The sequence below is a fragment of the Nomascus leucogenys genome, chromosome X (genome assembly GCF_006542625.1).
Source record: "Nomascus leucogenys isolate Asia chromosome X, Asia_NLE_v1, whole genome shotgun sequence".
NCBI classification, from domain to species: domain Eukaryota; kingdom Metazoa; phylum Chordata; class Mammalia; order Primates; family Hylobatidae; genus Nomascus; species Nomascus leucogenys.
In genome coordinates, this window is record NC_044406.1 from 47,673,717 (window position 1) to 47,694,900 (window position 21,184).

Here is a 21,184-nt window from a genome sequence, read left to right on the forward strand (position 1 = left end):
CCATAAAAATCACTTTATGTCTGTAGTGAAATTTTCCAAACCATAACATATCTTTATGAACCTGAAATTTTACAACTCTTTAATAACAGCTATTTAAACAAGCAGTTTTGTTATATTTTTGTCTATGAAAAACCACATTAGATTTATTAATTAAATTAGAATATTAGAGCTGGGAAACTACCTTCTATGTAAATTATTTGTGGGAGTTTATGAAAGTCTTGTAGTAAGACTAAAAGTGGAGTGATCTTTTCTCTAAGAATTGTACTTAAACTAATGCAGCTGATAGAGCATGTTAAAAATGCATGGAAGACAAAATTTCAATATTTAGACTTAAGATTTATTGGAATTTGGAGATCAAGTGGACTTTAGCTCCAAGGTCCTTTCCTAAATAACTCAAAATGTATAATAGGAGTTGTTGTTTAGGTTGGAGACCTTTTTAAAACAGGAAATTCACTTTTGTTCATGGCACAAACCTTTATAAGGACATTAATGGTGTTTTAAAATTACGATCTATGATGTAAAAATAAGCTTTGTCTTGTGGGCCTCAATTAGATTTGACTACAGACTTTCTTCTCTCAGTTTGGTCTGTTCACCTATTTGAGTATGTTTGTAGCAGCTATTGCTGTATTTCTCATTTCCTTTAGCAAGGCTCTGATAAGAATGATGGAAACAATTGGGACCTTGCCACCAATCTCCGCCCCAAAAGAAAACACCTCAATTCTCAAATGAGGTCCCATTAGGCCTGTGTCAGAAGTGTCTCATGAGGTCTGGGCCACCCCAGAGCCCTGGGATTGAGATTTTTTAGACATTGCTACAGGCTGCTGTGCCCATTCCTAAGGGATGGCTGTGGCAGTTGGGTTCCTCAAGACACAGACTTGGAGATGAAGAATAGCGTGTTGGTGGTTTGTTAGTGGGTACTGTGGGGATCAACAGCCATTGATTGTTGGAAGGCAAGAAGGCAGGGGTGGCCAGAGGAATAAGTCAAACTGTGATGTAGTCGCAGTGGAACCCTCAGCTGACCTGACAAGGGATTCTGAAGATGAGATGGCCCTTGGGAGCTGTCCTGAGTGGGGCAAGAGGGCCAGGCCTTTCTATCCTCATGTAGATCAGTCATTGGAAGTGAGGTGCCCAGAGAAGGTGACATGACCTTAGGCAAAGTGGATTTTCTGCAGCTGGGATAATCTCTGAAGGGGGTTGAAAATCAAGGGCTGCCTGCCAATAGCACTCCAAGTAACTGAAGTAATGAGTTCCTAATTTCTGAAGGGCAATCTGTGCAAGCTCATCACAGCATCTGCCACATTGACCACTTGGGAACTCCACTCTTCTCTTTAGTAGTTCCAGGCCAAACTTTATTTACTGGGGCTTTTGCAGACCTTGCCACCTGGATGACCCAATGGCTCTGGACAGAGAAGCATAAGAGTGTCTGGTGAGATCAATAGAGTTAGGAATCCTGCTGACTACCCTTTCCATGAAACAACTTCCTTTATCCAAAGACTAGGGTTGCCATCAAGGGGCTGTTCCGTACACAGCCACACAGCCAGGCGAAGCCATGAAGCCAGCCATATGCCATGTTATAATTATGATGCCGTAAATCTCTGTTTTCATGGACCTGCCTCTCCAGGACTTTGGAGCTTCTGGAGCCTGGAACTATGTCTTATTTAATTTCTGTTTCTTCAGTGTATTGCTTAGTGCCTGTTTCATAGCTTGTGCTTACTCCATTTTGTTTAAGTGTTCGTAGCACTTAAAAGTATGATATCTAGATTTCTCCTGGGTCTGTCCGAGCCTGTCAGTAGTTTTGATTGTCTTCATCAGTTACCCAAATACAGTGTTAGTTCTAATTTGGTAATTATCCTTCGCGTTGTCTCTCTGCCTAATACTCTTAAAGTCACAATTATATTTAAGTAGAGTAGAATGGTGATGAGGTGGGCAATGTTGGTGCCTGCTGTTGCCTGTGTGCAAGGATCCATCCAGGACTTGGATCTCCTGCTGCATGAGAGGAAGCAGGAGCTGGGAAACTAGCTTGACGTTAAGCACACCTGAATTTGAACTCTGCTCATCAGCTGTGTAATCCTGGCGAAGATGTTTATCCTAAGACTCATTCTCCTCATCTGTAATATGAGTTACTACACAAATATTTAAAAAGCAACATTATTCATAATAGCCAAAAAGTGGAAACAACCCAACTGTGTATCAACAGATGAATGGATAAACAAAAGATAGTATATCCATATATAGGAGTATTATTCAGCCCTAAAAAGGAATGAAATTCTGACACATGCTACAACATGGATGAACATTGAAGATATGTTAAGTGAAATAAATCAGACACAAAAGGACAGATATTGTATGACCTTGTTTATATAAGCATTGTTACTATTTGCTCTGAATCTCTTCTGGCCACTAAACATGGTTTCAAATGAACACACTATCAGATATTTATTTATTCTTCAAAGATTTACCGAATGAGTACTCTTCCAGGTACTGGGAATACACCAGTGAAAAAGACAAGATTTCTACCTTTGTGGGGATTACATTCCAGCGTGGAGAGGCACTCAATATATGTATATGTATATGTATATGTATATGTGTATGTATATGTGTATGTATATGAATAAATGTACCACATGGTCTCAGTTGCTATGAAGAATAATAAAGGTTGACAGGAAAAGCATCTCTGAGGAAGTGACATTTAAATAGTGCCTTGTGAATATCTGGCAGATGAATATTCTTGAAAGAGGGAGTGACAGGTGCAAAGGCCCTCAGGCAGGGATAAGTTTGTGTGTCTAAAGAACAGCAGGGAGGCAAGTGAACAAAGGGAGAGAGTGGTAGACGGGGAAAGAGAAGTACAAAAGCCGTGTTGCCAGTGAAAAGGACTTTGGAGTTTGTGTAAGCATGATAAAAAGTCATTAGAAGGATTTTCTCAAGGGAGTGACATGTTCTGAATTATATCTTACAAAACTCACTCTGACTGCTAGGAGATTGTGGGGGCCAAAGGTGGAAGCAGAGAGAGAATTCACGAAGTTAATGCAGTAATAAAGGTTAGAGCTGATAGTGGCTTGGAGCAGGGAGGTAACAGTCAAGGAGATGAGAAGTGATTGGATTCTAGATATATTTTGAATTTAGAACTGGTTGTTTTGATGGCTGATTATGTATGGGATAGGAGAAAAAAAAAGAAGTCAAGCAACTGATTTCGGGCAATCTGCTTTACAGATGAATGGATTATTATTGTCTAGCAGTAAAAGTAATGGGGGATGAGGAATACAGAAAACAATAGAATGAGTCAGTGAAATTCACCAGACTCCCCAAAGAATCATTTTGGTCAGTAGTTAAAACAGAGAGCTATAGCAGAGAGAGAGAGAGAGAGAAAAGAAGAAGAAGAAGACAAAGACGAAGATGAAGAAGAAGAAAAGAAAAAAAGAGAGAGAGAGAGAGAAAAGAAGGAGGAGGAGGAGGAGGAGAGGAAGAAATAACTTCTGGGAGGAAGAAATGCTACACTAGAAGACCTCAGGCTCTCGTTGATAGTCATTGGAGATGGCATTGGAAGCTTCTGAAGCTCATCTACTAAAGAAAAAAGTGTCTTTTGCTGGGAGGCATCAAACATAGAAATGTGGATCTCTTTCCTCTCGGTAGCCTAGCAACCACCAGCCTGGCACAGCACATCAGCAATGCCTATGTCACCTATTACAGAGACCACTCAAAATCCAATGCCACTGGAATCCAAAAAGGAACTTGATTTTTAAACCCTTTCCTCTTATTTATCTCTCAGAGGAAGTCAGTCACCTACAGCAAGTGTGGACATTGAACATCCCTTTCCAGGGAAGTTGCCTTGTCTAGTGATATGGATGTCTTTATAGTGCATCAGGTTGGTTAGGAAGCTTTTCTCCATAACAATAGAGCGATGCTGGCTGCAGAAAGTTGAAAGTTGAAGTCTCTTTCTACTCAAGTAGTCAATGAATCTACTGTATATTTCTGTATATTACAACATTCCAGGGCTCCTTTGCTGGCTGCTAACCCTCCTCACCCTGAACTCAGAAGTTACATCAACCATTCATTTACTTACAGTTTCATTGAGATCTAATTCACATACCATGCAGTTCACCACTTTAAGTGTACAATTCAATGGATTTTTAGTCTATTCTGAGTATGTAAATTTTTGTTGATGTATAACATACATACAGAAAACAGGACAAAACATAAATGAACAGCTGATGAATTTTCAAAATGAACATATTCATAAAGCCAGCTTTCATCCTGCTACAGCCCCCAGAGGCCTCCTCATGTTCCCTTACTGGCATTACCCATCCCCAAGGAGAGCCAGTATCCTGACTTCTATCACCATAGATTAACTTTCTCTGTTTTAAAACTTTATAACAATGAAATCTTATAGTATGTAGTCTTTGTGTCCAGCTGCTTTTGTAAATTTTTGCTGTGAAATTCAATCATGCTATTAGGAGTATTTGTAGGATGATTTATTCCCCTTGATGTATGGCATACCATTAAGGAACTAACGTTCTTTTTTTTTGTCCATATTGCTACTGATGGATAGCTGCATGGTGTACCATTAAGGAACTATAATTCATTTTTTGTCCATATTGCTATTGATGGATATTTAACATTTTCATGTATGTGTTTGGAAAACATTTTCTGGGGCATATACCTAGAAGTGGGTCATAGTAATGTGTATATGCAGCTTTAGTAGATACTGCCAGTTTTCCAAAGGGGAATATACTATATTACACTACCATTAGCAAGATAAGAGAGTTCTGGTGGCTTCTTTACTTCACCAACACTTGGTGTTGTCATCAAGCTTTCTCAACCTCATCTTCCCGGACTCTGGCAAGAGGGCCCCTAAGTAAGCTTCAGGTACCTTCTCCTGGTGTTATATTATCTATATGTATGCACTCTGCTGGAGAGACTTCATGGTTTGCAACAAATTTTCAGAGGAGCCCTTGTCCCAGAGAAGGGCAAAAACGATGGCTTCCAGTTTTCAGCTTTCTTATAATCTCTAATATTGTGGTGAAACAGCCTTTTATTTGAGCCAAGATTTCTCCTGGAAAAGCTGACACTGGTAGGTAGTTGTCTCTATTTTTGAAAAGCACGTTATTCAAGGCCAGAACACTCTGGAGTTTTGCTAGTGCTGGTGTGCATGTTGAGCAATATGTTGGGGATATCCAAAAATTACATGCTCTAAATAAAGGGATGATATTTATTGAGATACTTTAGATGCCTGTGCTATTTGATCAAATAAACACTTCTGTGTTTACAAATTGAAAGAGTGAGAAAGTTGGCACAGAAAAACTGATTTTAGTCATGGGCATTATTCTGCTTTGGAAACAACCTCTTGGCATGATGGCATGTCCTGATGGTTAGAAATGTGATACAGTTGGAAATGGCTGATACAGCTGGAAATGGCTGATACAAGCAGCAAAGAATTAGGGTCACAAAACCCTGCATCCTTCTGAACACACCCTTATTCTTTGAGGTCAATGCACGGACTAATTTTGGAGAATCTTCTGTGGAACTCAAACCTGTCTCCACTGACAGGTGCATTTATACCAGATTGTGAGGGTAAATAGGACAGACAGGTCTTTGAGGGAGGAATTACAATTTTCAGCTTCTTGAACACTTTACTTTTTTCAGAATAAATTAATTTTGATTGTGTTTAGAAAGCAGTCAGACTTCTGACTCAGACTCTGAAGAATTCTTCTTCTGATTTTAGTACTGTTTATCCAGTCATCTATCTATCCATTCATTCATCCATCCATTTCCATCCTTACATCTGTCCATCCAAGCATCCATTCATCCATCCAACCATCCCATGCATGTCAAACACCAATTGCATATATAACCTTCTTAAGCATTATGGGATGATACAGATAATTGGTTCGTTTCCTGATATAGCTGGAGAGGGAAGACATACCCACACGGAATACCTAGAGAATACAGTACTATCAAGATAACATGGGCAAGTACAAGTTAAGATGGTAGGGACTCAAATGGAGAGAACTTTGTGTGCAGAGCACTGATGCGTGGTGAGATGAAGCTTGGAAGGCTTCTTGAAGGAGTCAGTCTTGAGCTGTGCAAAGAAAGTTGTTTATGCTTTGCGCTGATGGATATTAGAAAATAAAAAGCCTTTGAGGAAAGATGCAGTGATGATACACTGGTGAGGAGAGGATAGCCTGCTGACATCAGGGAAACTGCTTGACCAGAGCACAAAGGCAGTCACCTTCTTCTTGGAAGGCATCTTCTTCCTGGCAGCCACCTTCTTTTGGCAACCTTGAGAACCAGGCACAGGAGCTTGAATTTGTTCCAGTGAACAAGGGGACAGTCCAGTTGGAAAAGAGATAGGACAAGGCTGCCCCCTTCTGGTTTCTTGTGCAGTCCATTCATGCTCCCATCTGAAGACACTAGGGCCTCTGCCTGCCTGGAACATTCTCCCCTCCAGATATTCACATGATTTCCCCCCTCACCTCTTTCATCTCTTCATTCAACTGTCACCTTCTCCTTGAGGCCTTCCTTGACATCACTTTAACTAAAATTGCAACCAACCTCAAACCACCAACACTTCCTCTTTGCCTTCCCTGCTACTTTGTCTTCATAGCACTTTTCACCTTCTAATCTACTACATGATTTTCTTATCTATTTTGTGTAGTGTCTGTTTTGTCAGTTTTTCCTTGTTTATACCTACTAGAATATAAGCTCCCAGGAGAGCAGACTTTTATCTGTTGTTCCTCCAGTGCCCAGTACAGTGCCAGGCACACACGAGGCACTCAAGAAATATTTGTTGAATGAATGAATGAATGAATGAATGAACTGATGTGACAGCCATTTGAGGATGGACTGGACTAGGCCTTGTATGGGAACAGGAAGGACAGCCACAAAAATGATCTGGCTGGTCATTGAGTCCATCATTAGCTTCTAACTAGTTTGTAAGAATCTCAAGTGGTTACTTGATCTAAATGCCTTCCAGAGGGACTATCTTTGGATCAAATGAGAAGCGGCACATAGAACAGAGACCTGACAAGAGCTTGAACTCTATTACTCATGTGCAATTTATTGTATGTCACTTATTCTGCAATAAAGCTGTTTAAGAAGAAAGAACGTGAGCTCTACATACACAAATCTGAGGTTAAATTCAGTTTCTGCAGTATGCAAACTGTGTGACCTTGGACAAGTTACTCAACCCTCTGTGCTATGAAACTCAACTGTGAGATGAAACTTTCAGCAGCTTAGTCACTGGATCGTTGTGAGGATTAAATGAATTAACTGAAACCTATTAGCCCAGTGTCTGACAAATGGTGTTCAATCATTATAATTAAAAAGAAAGGCTGGGAAGCTTCATGATCGAGAGCATTGGTCTTTGAATGTCTGAATTTAAATCCTGCTGCCACATACTAGTTGTGAGATCTTAGGCAAAATGTAATTATTTATCTCTGTATGCCTCAGTTTCTTCATCTGAAAAGGACATGATGTCTATCTCATAGGGTCACTGTGAAGATTGAGTCAATACATATGAAGTGCACAGAACAGGGCCTGAATAGAGTAAGCGCTCAATACTACTTGTTGTCATTATTGCTTCGTATTATTATTCCTGCAGGGCTTTGCCTGGTTTCTCAGCCACTACGACTCCCATCCTCCCCATTTCTTTCTATGTAGACAATCCCAGGCCTTTCACATGCTGTGGTGCTGCTGGAAGATTCCAAAAATGCAGCATTGCCATTGTCTGCACCTCACTCCAGTTTCACCCATGTGATGGTGCAATCAGAAGACAGTGTCAGTGCCAATTCTGGGTGCTTAGAAATGTTAGCAAGCAATTCTATAAGAAAAATATCTAATTATCTGATCAAAAAATGGACAAAACATTTTAATAGACATTTCTCAAAAGAAGACATCCAAATGGCAAATAGACATATGAAAAGCTGCTCAACCTCATTGCAAATCCAAACTACAGTAAGATAGCATCTCACCCCAGTTAAAAAAGGCTTATATCCAAAAGACAGATAGTAGCAAATGCTGACAAGGATGTAGAGAAAAGGGAATATTTGCACATTGTTGGTGGAAATGTAAAGTAGTACAACCACTATGGAGAACAATTTGGAAGTTCCTCAAAAAACTAAAGATGGAGCTAACATATGATCCACTAATCCCACTGCTGAGTATATACCCCAAAGAAAGGAAGTCAGCATATCAAAGAGGTATCTGCACTCCCATGTTTGTTGCAGCTCTATTCACAATATCCAACATTTGGAAGCAACCTAAGTGTCCACCAACAGATGAATGGATAAAGGAAATGTGGTACATATACACAATGAAGTACTATACAGCCATAAAAAGAATGAGATCCTGTCATTTGCAATAACATGGATGGAACTGGAGATCATTATGTTAAGTGAAGTAAACCAGGCACAGAAAGACAAACATCACATGTTCTCACTTATTTGTGGGATCTAAAAATCAAAACAATTGAACTCATGGACATAGAGAGTAGAGGATGCTTACCAGAGGCTGGGAAGGATAGTAGAATGGTGGTGGGAGGAAGGTAAGGATGGTTAATGGGTACAAAAAAAATAGTTAAAGAATGAATAAGACCTACTGTTTGATGGCACAACAGGGTGACTCTAGTCAATAATAATTTAATTGTACATTTAAAAACAACTAAGAGGGTATAATTGGATTGTTTGTGACACAAAGGATAAATGCTTGAGAGGATGGATACCCCATTCTCCATGATGTGATTATTACACATTGCATGCCTGTATCATCAAAACATCTCATGTACCCCATAAGCATATACACCTACTATGTACCCAGAAAACTTTTTAAAAATTTAAAAAATTGGAAATGTGAACAAAGGTCATGAAATAGGCACACGAACAGAAGAAGACAACCATTTGCCCAACTACAATTTGCAGGACTTCTCCCCTCCTCCCCGATGGGAAAGACTAATTTTCTTTTCTCTCAAACTGCAAGTATAGGTCAAAAGGAAAGCTTGGTCCTTCAAATTAGTCTATGGCCCAAGAACAACCCTTGTTCATAACTGTAAAAATGATTGAGTTATAGAGGGGAGGGTGGCTTACCTTGGCTCCCAACGGTTAGAAGGGCAAGGTTCCCATGAACATCAGAGGAGACATTCTGAGAGGAAAAAGTCACTCCTCAGGAACTGAATCTGAGAAGGACCAGGCTACCTGTTTCTACTGACAGGGACTGGGTCCAGCATCAGGAATATGATGGCAAAAGGGCTTCCCAAATGTGACAGAAATTGGGGTGTCGGGTCTTTGCCTCCAGAACAGAGGTCAGGAGGGGAGAAGGACATGTAGAACACTGATGTTGATAATAGCAATGGACGTGTCACCCAGCCAGCCTGTTTCTGAGAGCCACTCACTCACTCACTGGGTGACAATTCTAGGAAGTGGAGTTCAAATGTTTTAACTGAACATACAGGCTCCAAAATGAGGCCGTGTGAGAATCAGTTTGGTTACTGTTTTTCAGAAAGTCTGCTTTAAAATGTCAAAGACAAATTTTCATGGCAGGAATTCTGATGCTAGGAATTCATCCAGAGGAGATTCATCAAAAGTGTGGTCATGGATTTATGGGTAAGAAGTGGTTGTATAAATGATGGTACACTCGTAATGATCACAAAACCATCAGCAATATCCATTTAGTGCATGCATCCTGTGTACCTTGTGTAATCTCCATTATTCCTACAGTAAACCCAAGATAGGTATCATGATTCTGATTTTAATGATAAGAGAACTGAAGCTTACAAATGTTGAGCAATTTGCCTGTATTCATACAGCTATTACTTTGAAGAGCCAGTTCAAGTCAGTTCTGTTGGTCTCTTAAAAATCATCTTGTAATCCTTCTCATGAGATTCTAGTCCAGAGCCTCTAACTTTTTTACATTCTTTTTTTCTTTTTTTATTATTATTATACTTTAAGTTTTAGAGTCTTAAAAATTATTAAGAACTCCAAGTAGCTTTTGTTTTTGTGGCTCTATCTTTCTATACTTGCCATCTTAGAAATTGAAATTGAGAATCTTAAAAATATTTATTGACATGACTTAATTACTTAAAATGACAATAATAACCCTACTATAAGTAAACATAATATATTTTTATTAAAAAAACTGTTTTCTAAAACAAACAAAATGAGTGAGTTACATTAATTTACATTTTGCATAACTTGTTCACATCTGGCTTGATAGAAGACAGTGACCATGGCAGCTACTGCAAATCAAATTGAACTTCCAATAGCTTTCACTCATGAGCTATGAGATCGCAATCTAGTCATTTAAACTTAACTGAGCTTTATTTCCTTTACCTGTAAAAGGAAGAAATAACTTTTGCTGGACCTACTTAACAGGGCTGCTGTAATGATCAAAGAAAAATGCTATATGTAATTAGACCTTTTAACTTAGGCACATCCTAGGACAAGGACTTATTCTAATGTCTTCTCATGATTTCTTCAGAAGAACCAGCCTCCCTGGACAATGTTCAAAACAGTAATAATCAGTGGACTGTTTCTATCATGGCCAAATCTGAGGCACAAAACTCTTGCCTCAGATTGTGTAATCTTACAAACTTAGACATTTCCTCCTTACCCAACCTACTCCCTGAAGCTTGAAGACTTGCAGTTTTTTATAAGTCTAACAATAGCTCTTTCCTGTGTTTATCAGAAGTTTTCCCTAATCTTATAAAAGAAGATTTGTTTTTATGAATTTAGCTAAACTAAGCTGTTGCCTGCTTAGACATAAGACACCAAGGAGGTTAAAGGGTAAAGTGTTTTATTCTGCTTCATGATAGTTTCCTTTACATATTGTTTGGTTTCCATTTACTCACACATTTACTCTGTTTTTGGTTTTAGAGTTTTGAGCAAACCTCCTTTCTAGGACCATTCCTGAGTTAGGAGGGCTTTAACAGCTGGTCTTTGACACCATTGCATTGCTGGGATTATTGCTATTTGGGCAACCGTCAATGTTTTCGGGACTCCATTGAATGGGAATCCGTATAATTCAGCTAAGGTGACATTTCAACTGGGTTATTCAGATGGGATCTGTCAAATAGAGTCTTGGAAGGGGCCCCTTCTCACCCTCATCATAGCGCTTCCATATGACATGTACTGTACAAATAATTTATCTCTGGGGAAAGGAAGGAAGGATGATGGAGAGGTGCCCATCTTATGTGTTCTGGTGGGAGGTTAATATAGAAAGATGTGGCCGGGTGCGGTGACTCACACCTGTAATTCCAGCACTTTGGGAGGATTACTTGAGGTCAGGAGTTCAAGACCAGCCTGGCCAACATGGTGAAACCACGTCTCTACTAAAAATACAAAAATTAGCCAGGCATGGTGTTGTGCACCTGTAACCGCAGCTACTCAGGAGGCTGAGGCAGGAGAATCGCTTGAATCAAGGAGGCAGAGGTTGCAGTGAGCCAAGATTGTGCCACTGCACTCCAGCCTGGGCAACAGAGCAAGACTCTCTGTGTATGTGTGTGTGTATATATATATATATACATATGGATGTGCAGGATGCTTTTGTTGGGCAGAGCTCCACATGAAGGTCATGGTTAGTTAGTTAACTCTGCCTTGTTCCAAAAGCTGTCCTTCACCTTTTCCAAGGCCAAGTCCCATGTGTCAGACTGAGCTCTCGCTTTCTGAATCAATTGTCTTTATGTTTCCAGGAGCTGCCATGGTTGCTGGTGCAGGCCCTGGCAGTGACAGACAGACATTAATTAACCACATCTGCTGGGCTCACACTCTTCTTCAAGTCATCTGGTGGTGATTTCTGGCTGAACCAATGCGTTTGTGAAAACAAGCAAACAAAAAACCTAAATAATTTGATTGCTTGGCTGAATACTGATTTCTTCCTATCTTTTTATTAATGGATTTTCAAGCAAAACTATGCTGTTCTTCCCACTTATGGTGTGGCTATTCAACTGCTTGTGGTTTTATCTCTTTGTGATTCCCTTTACTCGTGGGCACAATGCCACACTGATAGTCCAGAAGGATGACTTTGTACACCAGTCATAGATGCACATTGCTCTCATTGTGCAGCTTGATTTGGTTCTTTGCTATTTAAGTTCCATCCTACACCCCCTTTGTACAAGTGCATTGTGTTGAGGGGGCAGGGTTGGGCACCACTCTGCTGGTAGGGATCTGCAGAGACCATAGTGGGTCTGGGTTCAAGGGGAGACTTAAAACAAGTAGGATAGATAATTATAACATAAGGAACCAAAGTACAAAAGATCAGTTTATAAATCGGGGCATTGTGTGTCAAATAAATGACAAGTTCAAGGTCACACAGCTGAGATTATATCAAGCATGTATTGTGAACCTACTGTGTGCCAGCAGTCTCTGCCAGCATGTCCTAGGCATACAAAGATTATAATTACAATAGTAGCAGCCGTGGTAATAATATTGAGAACTTAAAAAATGCCAGCCACTGTTCAAAGTGATTTACATGTATCAACACACTTCATCTTTCTAACATGCCTCCAAGACAGTTACTATGATCACATTTCACTACTGAGTTAACTGAAGCACAGAGAAGTTAAGCAACTTAACACAGCTAGTGAGTGGCAGACCATGACTCAACCCAGGGAGACTGGCTCCAGAGCCCATGCTCTTGCAGCATAGGGCCCAATGAATGAGATAGAATAGTAAATGCATGAAACTGGTGCAGTGGAGTTAGTGGCAGATGAAAGAGAAACAGAGAGCTCTGGGACACTGAGAAGACCACCTAACCCAACTGTTTATGGTAATCAATAGATGTTGAATTACAAAGACTGATATCTGGGGCCTGGAAGATTAAGCAACTGTTTTACTCTGTGTCAGTCATCTTAGGAGAGGCAGAGCTAGAATGGGGATTGACTTCTTCTTCGTGGAGAATGGTCCCTGGATCAATCCACAGTTTTCTGCTGAGCAAGTTTTATGGGTTGAACTCTGATGGAGGAGGGATAAGTGGAGGTTTTCAGGTCAGCATGCAAGCTGTATGGAATATGAATTATTTCTCAATAAAGCTGATTATAAAACAAAATCAGCATGCACTCCGCAGCCAGAAGTTGCTTCTAAATACCACTGTCTTGATAAAAAGAAAGGCTTCTTGGACAAATGACAGATCCTAGGGCTTGGGCAGAGAAAATAGAAGATGAGTCTGGAGAATCTTCTAGTGCCAAAAATGAAAATAAATGCTCAACAGACAAAAGGATGGGGGCATGTCAAAGGGACACAGGAGCCGACCTGAAGGAGTGCTCAGAAGTAGAATAATTTGAGCAACAAATAAATAATATAGTATTAGATTATAACACAAGGTATAAAACACATATATATGTCCACTGTTATAAATAAATGATTGAATAAGCAAGTAAAAGCGGAAAAGAGGAAAATCTTCCTTAGAAAAGAATTCGGAAAATTTGTGGGGATTCTCCATCTCCAGAAAGTGGAGGTTAGCTCCCACCATCCCCTCTTGAGGATGATCTGAACTTAATGACTCTCTTCCAAAGAACAGAGCATGGAAGAGGGGTGAATAGCAACTCTACAGTGGAGAGACCTGACAGATACCACCCTAAGCAAGGAATCAAGGTTAACATCATCCGTGATAAGTCATATTGATATCACGTGCTCTCTGAGGTGACATGATGACAAGAGCACTGGATCTTTGTGGTAGTCTTCCCCAAAATTCATAGTCCTAATCTAAAAATGAAAAAAGTAACTTCAGACAGATCCAAATTAAGGGATATTCTACCAGATAACTGACCAGTATTCTTCAAACTTCGAAGGTTATGAAAAATGAGGGACTACTGAGAAACTATCACAGACCATAGGAGACTAAGAAAACAGGACAACTAAATGAAATGTGGTATCCTGGATGGGATCCTGCAGCAGAAAAAGGATGTTTAGTGGATAAATGGGTGAAATCCAAATAAAATCTGAAGTTTAGTATATAGTGATCTACCAGTGTTAATATCCTGGTCTTTGTCAATGTACCATGTAATGTAAGATGCTAACATTAGAGAAAACTAGGTGAAAGGTATATGGGAACTTTCTGTACTATCTTTGCAACTTTTTTGCAAAACAAATATTACTTTGTAAAACAAAGTTACTTTGTAAAAATTTGTAAAACAAATTACTTTGTAAAAATGTGTAAAACAAATAGAAACTATATTTAAAGCATAAAGCATAAAAGAAAAGTCAGCAAGTGTCAGTATGCTGATCAACCAGAACTTCCATGCATTGCTGTTGGTAATGTAAAGCAGTGCAACAACTTTGGAACACTATTAAACTTAAAAAGTTAAACATACAGCCACCATGTGACTCAGCCATTCCACTACTAGGCATTGACCCAAGAGAAGAAAAAAACATATGTATACAAAAAGACCTGTACAAGAATGTTTATAGCAGTTTTGTTCACAGCAGATCAAAACTAGAAATAGTTATCCATAGGTGAAACAAACCGTGGTGCATCCATACAATGGACTACTACTTAGCAATAAAAAGGAACAAACGGAAACTTGGACAAACCTCAGAAATGTCATGCTGAGCAAAAGACGCCAGATACAAAGGTGTACTTCTTGTATGAGTCCATTAAAAAATGTGAAAACAGGCAAAAACAATCTGCAAGTGACAGAAAACTGAACAGTGGTTGCCCAGGGCCAGAAAGGGGACAGGGATTGTCTAGGAAGGGGAAAGAGGGAACTTTCTGGAGTGATGGGAATGTTTTATATCTTGATTGGAGTGGTAGTTACATAGGTGTATACATGTGTCATAACTCCCCAGATTGCATGCTAAATTATTTAATGTGGGTACATTTTTGAGGAGATATTGGTCAAAGGATACAAAATTTTAGTTAGGAGAAATAAGTTCAAGGGATCTATTGTACAACATAGTAACTATAGTGAAAAACAATGTATTGCAGTCTTGAAAATTGCTAAGAGAATAGATTTTATGTGTTCTCACTTCCCAAAATGATAGGCATGTAAGGTAATGCATATGTTAATTAGTTCAATTTAGCCATTCCACAGGGTATACATATTTCAAAATATTATGTTGTGTATTATAAATATATACAGTTTTAATGGCAGGTTAAAATTTTTAAAATTACTTTTAACTATGAAAAACAAAATATGGAAACTAAAATAAAATGAGTACATTGTATGTAAAGTACAGCTCAATAGTGTTTATTAAGAAGGGTGACAGTTAATTTTATATGTCAACTTGTCTAGATATTTGGACAAACATTATTCTAATGTTTCTGTCAAGCTATTTTTAAGATAAGGTTAACATTTAAATCAGTAGACTTTGAGCAAAGCAGATTAACTTCCATAATGTGAATGGACTTCATCCAGTCAGTTGAAGTCCTTAAGAGAAAAAGATTGATGTCTCCCAGGAAAAGAGGGAATTCTGCCAGCAGACTGCCTTTGAAGTCAAACCGCAACTCTTCCCTGGTCCGTGACCTACCCTACAGATTTTGGACTTGCCGTCCCTCTCAATCAACATGAGCTAATTCCTTAAAATAAATCTGAATCCTTCTCTCTGTCTCTGTTTCTCTCTCTGTCTCTGTCTCTCTCTCCATCTATATCAATATCTTCTATCTATATCTATGTATCTATGTATCTATATATCTATGTATCTCTCTCTCTCTCCTGTTTGTTCTGTTTCTCTAAGGAATCCTGGCTGAGAAGAAACATAAAGCTGTATCTAAGCCCTTCCCTGAGAATCTTACGGCCTTGTTGGAGAGAGAAGACCAACATGGCCACAGAATTAATACAAGAACAAATATGAAATCTCTTATTCCACAATTCTAGTTTATCTGCCTACAACATCAACAGAAGGTGCATCTTTGTTGAATGACTCAGAGTTTTGGGGAAGTTTCTGTTGACTGAGAACCTTAAGTTATTTTGATTCGGTTGAAAAATGCTATCAGAATGCACAGCCTGGCTTCTGACTCGGGTTTTCAGATTGATCCAAAGTGGTTTTTGTGCATGTCTCTTAAGTGCCATCAACAGGTTAATCCTCCCAGATATTATTTATTTTAAATCCTTGGAACAATGTGTTCCCTTTATTTCTGTGTCGAGGTTTCCCTGTGGGAAGAACCAGGTGGTATAACATGTCTAGAAGAGAAGCTTGAAGTTGTCTAATCTTTCTGCTTTGACTTTGCTGATCTCTGGGAACTCCTGTGTTTACCTAGCACATCTGAGTCCTTGGGAAAGCTTTCTGGGCCTTGTTTTGTGGTTCTTCTAACAGAAGGTTGCATTCTTGTGATTGATTTTTGATCCCCTTCTAAGTTGTATAATGCTTATAGTTATAATTTGCTGACTCTCCAGGCACACACAGGCTCCTGACTCTGAGATATTTGCAAGTACCATTGGCAAATAAGATTTCCTTAGGTTAACTCCACTTATGTACTGTTATTTAAATTTTATATGGTAAGGGCTCCAGCTTCAGAGAGAAACCTCTTTACCATGCTTGGTGTGGCAGTGAACTTAATTAACAGAGAATTTTGCTGGCAATCTCTATGCTAAAAAGTTAAGTGGGGTTCTGACGACACAAGGAGCTAAAAAGTTGAGTGTATGTCACATATTGATAACTCACATAATTTTGCTTGCAGACATTTACCAATTTGACAGATTACCTACTTTTACATTGTAGTAAATATTTCCTTTTAAAAATATCTTGTATCTCACAGGGCAAATCATACCCCTTCAGGGGGCCGTTCCCACCTGTATGGAATCCTGTTACCTACTTAGATCATAACAACTTTTGGAGGACAATGGATGACATGGGGCGAGAGGTAAAGCTTCTTTGACTATATTTGTATGCTTTTTTGTAACAAGTTTAGTCCTTCAAAGAAAGTACAGTATATCTCCAACACCTAGCACGTTGTGAGCACGTGGTAACTAAAGATTTGTGAAATGAATGAATGAACTTGTTTCTAACCTCTGCAATAATAATACGTCAAACAGATTGATATTTGTATACTAATGATGAGTGGGCAGGAGATTGGGTGTCAGCCTTCTTGGAATGATGTTCCAATTTTGGAAATCTTCAGTACATAGCAAAATTAGACTTCTGGGTCTTTGATTCACCACCATGCCCAAACAAGTCATAAGTAATCATACATAAAGCGTTTTTTTTTTTCTTTTACTTTAAGCTCTGGGATACATATGCAGAATGTGCAGGTTTGTTACATAGGTATACATGTGCCATGGTGGTTTTCTGCATCTATCGACCCGTCATCTAGGTTTTAAGCCCCACATGCATTAGGTATTTGTCCTAATGCTCTCCCTCCCCTTGCCCCCCAACCCCCGACAGGCCCTAGTGTGTGATGTTCCTCTCCCTGCGTCCATATGTTCTCATTGTTCAACTCCCACTTATGAGTGAGAACATGTGGTGTTTGGTTTTCTGTTCCTGAACACACATAAAGCTTAACTGAAAACTCCATAGACATGATTTGCTGCAGCTCTGTGATCCTTGTTAAAGAGTTAAATTTATGAATGTTCTCTAGAAGTTAGTAACTTAGGAATCCATATCTAGAAATAGCCCAGTTACAACATGCCTCTATTTATTGTGCAGGAAGTTTTATCACAAATTAAATATGGCTTGAGTGGTACAGATTTATAATAGGAAAGCTACATAGACAGCATTGATTATGCAGTAAAAGCAATATTGGATGAATTTGGAAAACTTAACATTTTTCCCCTTTAAGGTAGAGTTTTTAATACTATTTGAATAGTTATTTAAAATGGAAAATTACAAAAATGAATAAAATAAAATAGAAAATTACATTTGTCTTTCTCCTTCGAATCCTCGTCTGAATGTAGATTCCGAGTGATGCCCCATGGAAGGCTCCCCTTGCAGAAGAGTGGGACAACATGACAATGAAGGAGCTACTGGACAAGCTCTGCTGGACTGAGTAAGTCTTGCCATTAGGCACAGGCATTTACTGTGACCACCTTTCAGCTTTATTTAGCAATACCATTCAACAAGTATGGGACAAGTAGCTGCTTTGTGTCTAAAACCACACCACCAGCCAAGTGGAATGCTGAAAACCATTGGAATTGGCTCCTACCCTGAAGATACCTGTACATACAACTTACTTCTTTGGAGTAGTTTTGTATCACAAAGGTGGTATTACCCTGTGAAGTCCTCAGAACAGACCAAAAGGTACCACTTTCTTTATCTAAAACAGCTTAAAGACCATCAGCTTAAAGATCTCATTTATCAAGTTGTTGATATAGGACAATTTTTGTATTCTTCACTGGTGGTCATATGTGGAGATGGTTAGCATGTGCGTTTGCCACACCTTGTGTGAAGTAGTGCAGCTCTTCAAGGACTTAAAGAGGAACCTCTAAAGCCTTTGTGTAGATAGGTCACAACTACAGGGGAAACATGTGTGACTGGACTGGCTGTTCCCCTTTAGTGAAAAAACAAGTACCCATGAGTTAAGCATTAAATTCTTGTTGGCAGAACTGGGAACTGTAGAGAAATTGTGAAGGCTTGTATAGACAGACCACATGGAGAGGCCATGCTGCTCTTGGACAGCAGAGAAAATGGAAAGGATTATGAGGGTTCTAATTCAAGCACATGGTAAATTTGTGGTAAACAAAATAAGAGAAATGGAAGCCAAATTCAAGGAGACTGCCCTGTCTTGCTAAAGAGCATTAGTTGAGAATATGTTTGGCTCCGGGGTTAATGTCTTCATTTTTAGGTATTCATTCACTGCCAACTAAAAGTAAAAACAAGCTTTTAGAATATCTGAATCTTAAAAATGGAAATAATCAAAAGACATAAAATTCATATACTTTTGATATAAAAATTCAGCTTCTAATAATTTAGCTTTAAGAAAGTGAGACAAAAGAAGAGAGAGGCATACAGGGAGAGAAGGAGGGAGGGAGAAACAGTGAAAGAGGCAGATTCAAAGCATTATTTTTAAAAGGGAGGATCTGAAAGCCCAATAGTAGAAGATCGGCAGAATCAAGTATGAAACATCTAAAAAATTGAATACTTGAGGGTTTTAAAAAATCGTGTTGTAGAGGAATATTTAATGACTGGAAAAAATAGTAATATTAAACACATAGAAATGCAGGCTGTTGTGGTATGGTATATGATCTCATTTCTAAAAACAACTATTTATATATGCACTGCAAAAGCAACGGACGTCCATTGAAGTATTTTTAACGTTTAATATTACCATGCAAACATTTATTTTTAAAATGTTTAAAAACTTTACATCATTAAAAATTATTCTTTAAACATCATATTTCATGGTACCAGAATATTCCATGGGAAATGAATACGTAATGTATTTGTCCATTATCATCCTGTTGAACACACTGGTTATTATCATTATACAATACTCTATAATAAACATCTTTATGCCTCTCCTATGTCTTCAACCTTTGAAAGCAACCAATTCTGGAATAGTAAAATCCTTTTATGTCATGAAATCAATGCCTGTCATTAATTATATTCTTTTAAACATTTACCTAATGCTAACACTTCTATGAGAATGTAGTTTGCAATATAATTTATTTTAATAGTAATAAAATTGTAGTATTTAGTTTTAAATTATATACTTTAGATTTTCAAAGTATAATAAGTATATAATTATCTGCATTTGTTTTATAACTCCTGTTCTGAAAAGCTTTTAATAAATTCAGTTAGGTCTTTTCTCCTTAGAGAACTTTTAAGTTTCTTGGTGATAAAATCAATCTTATGTTTTTGGGATCACAGGGACCCGACATTTTCTATCATAGCCCTTGGCTTAGTCCTCCACTTAGTGAATATTCTAAGTTGTCATTTGACAAAATAAAGCATTCTGAGATACTAGGAGTATAAGAACACAAGACAATAAAGCATTCTGAGATACTAGGAGTATAAGAACTCAAGACTAACTCTTCCCAAGCAAGATACACACAGTATTATTTCCTGGATTTAAATGAAGTAATCCCCAGAATATCCAACCTATTGTTATTCAAACTAAAGCACAATCATACATTCCAAGACTAATGTTGATTATTCTTTCAGTTATTATCATTTACAAAGTGCACTTCACAAACATGAACTGTATTTTCAATGTGATCACAGCTATGTAAAAACATTTTTTAAAAGACCTATACTTAGAAAAAAATGCATCAAAACGAGACTAGTAATTATCTTCTGGAGGGGCAGAAATATGGAAGATACTCATTCTCTCATCTTTTTATCTTATAAATTTTCCAAATTTCATATAATGCGTATGTATTTTTCATGTAGAAAAATATTATAACATTTATCTTTTAAAAAGTCAACAGGACAAAAAATACAGAAATATTGCACTAACTTCCTTGACCTTCCATCCTTCAAATATTGTTCTTATTTCTTTTCTTACTGAAGCTCCTAGAGTAAATTCAAATAAAGGATTAGGAATGGACTGGCCCTTCAGAATTACTTGTAAATCTCCCTTTATTTCAAACCAGAATTATTTATTTCCCACCAAATTGGCAACAATAACAACTAGAATTTCAGCAATATTTTTGTTAAATATTGGCTCTCCAGCTGGGCCAATGTTAGGTTTCAGTTATTTATTACTCCCTTTACTGTATGCCCCTCAATCCACCTAAAAAATAAGGAACAAAAGAAATAGGATTTTAGGAAGCAGCAAATAAAATACTACTTTTATTTTAAATTGAAGTCTGGATATTTGTTTTAGTTAGATATTACAAATTGCCTCTGCAAGGAAGGCATGAGCTAGCAATTTCCATCCCTTCAATTATCCTGAGAAATCTTACAAAACTAACTGTAAGTCACTTTAATGTATATATGACACCATTTCACAGGCTGTAATGATGGGGACTGTCATAGACAGGCTGTCAGGTTGTTACGGCTGCAAATAATGTCAATAACTCGTGTATGTGTTAGGCATGATTCTACAAACTTCTAGGGTCAAGATACAGTAAAGTAGAGAGATGCCCCTTGGTGAGTATTTGCACTTCCAAGGCTGTCAGCTGACTAATTAGAAAACATTTTGAGGTATCAAAAGCATGAGTTTTGCGTCAAGTATGATCTGACTTGAAGTTGCGTCATTATGTATTCCTAAACTGTCTGAGACTCCGTTTTCTAGTATGTGAACTGTGGAAAAATAATAGATATTTGATACGGTTGTTTCAACAATTTAACAAGATAATGATTTTAAAGACAATGGAGTGTGG

General features: G+C 38.2%; 1 protein-coding gene across 2 annotated transcripts in view; it reads left to right on the plus strand.

The window, feature by feature from the left end:
• Nucleotides 1-21,184, plus strand: part of MAOB (monoamine oxidase B) — a 118,134-nt gene that overhangs the window by 61,479 nt on the left and 35,471 nt on the right. For both annotated transcript variants that reach the window (XM_003271021.1, XM_030807226.1), the window contains 2 exons: nt 16,681-16,785; nt 17,816-17,907. In XM_003271021.1, coding sequence (XP_003271069.1) covers nt 16,681-16,785; nt 17,816-17,907 — 197 coding nt within the window. The remainder of the gene's footprint in view (nt 1-16,680; nt 16,786-17,815; nt 17,908-21,184) is intronic.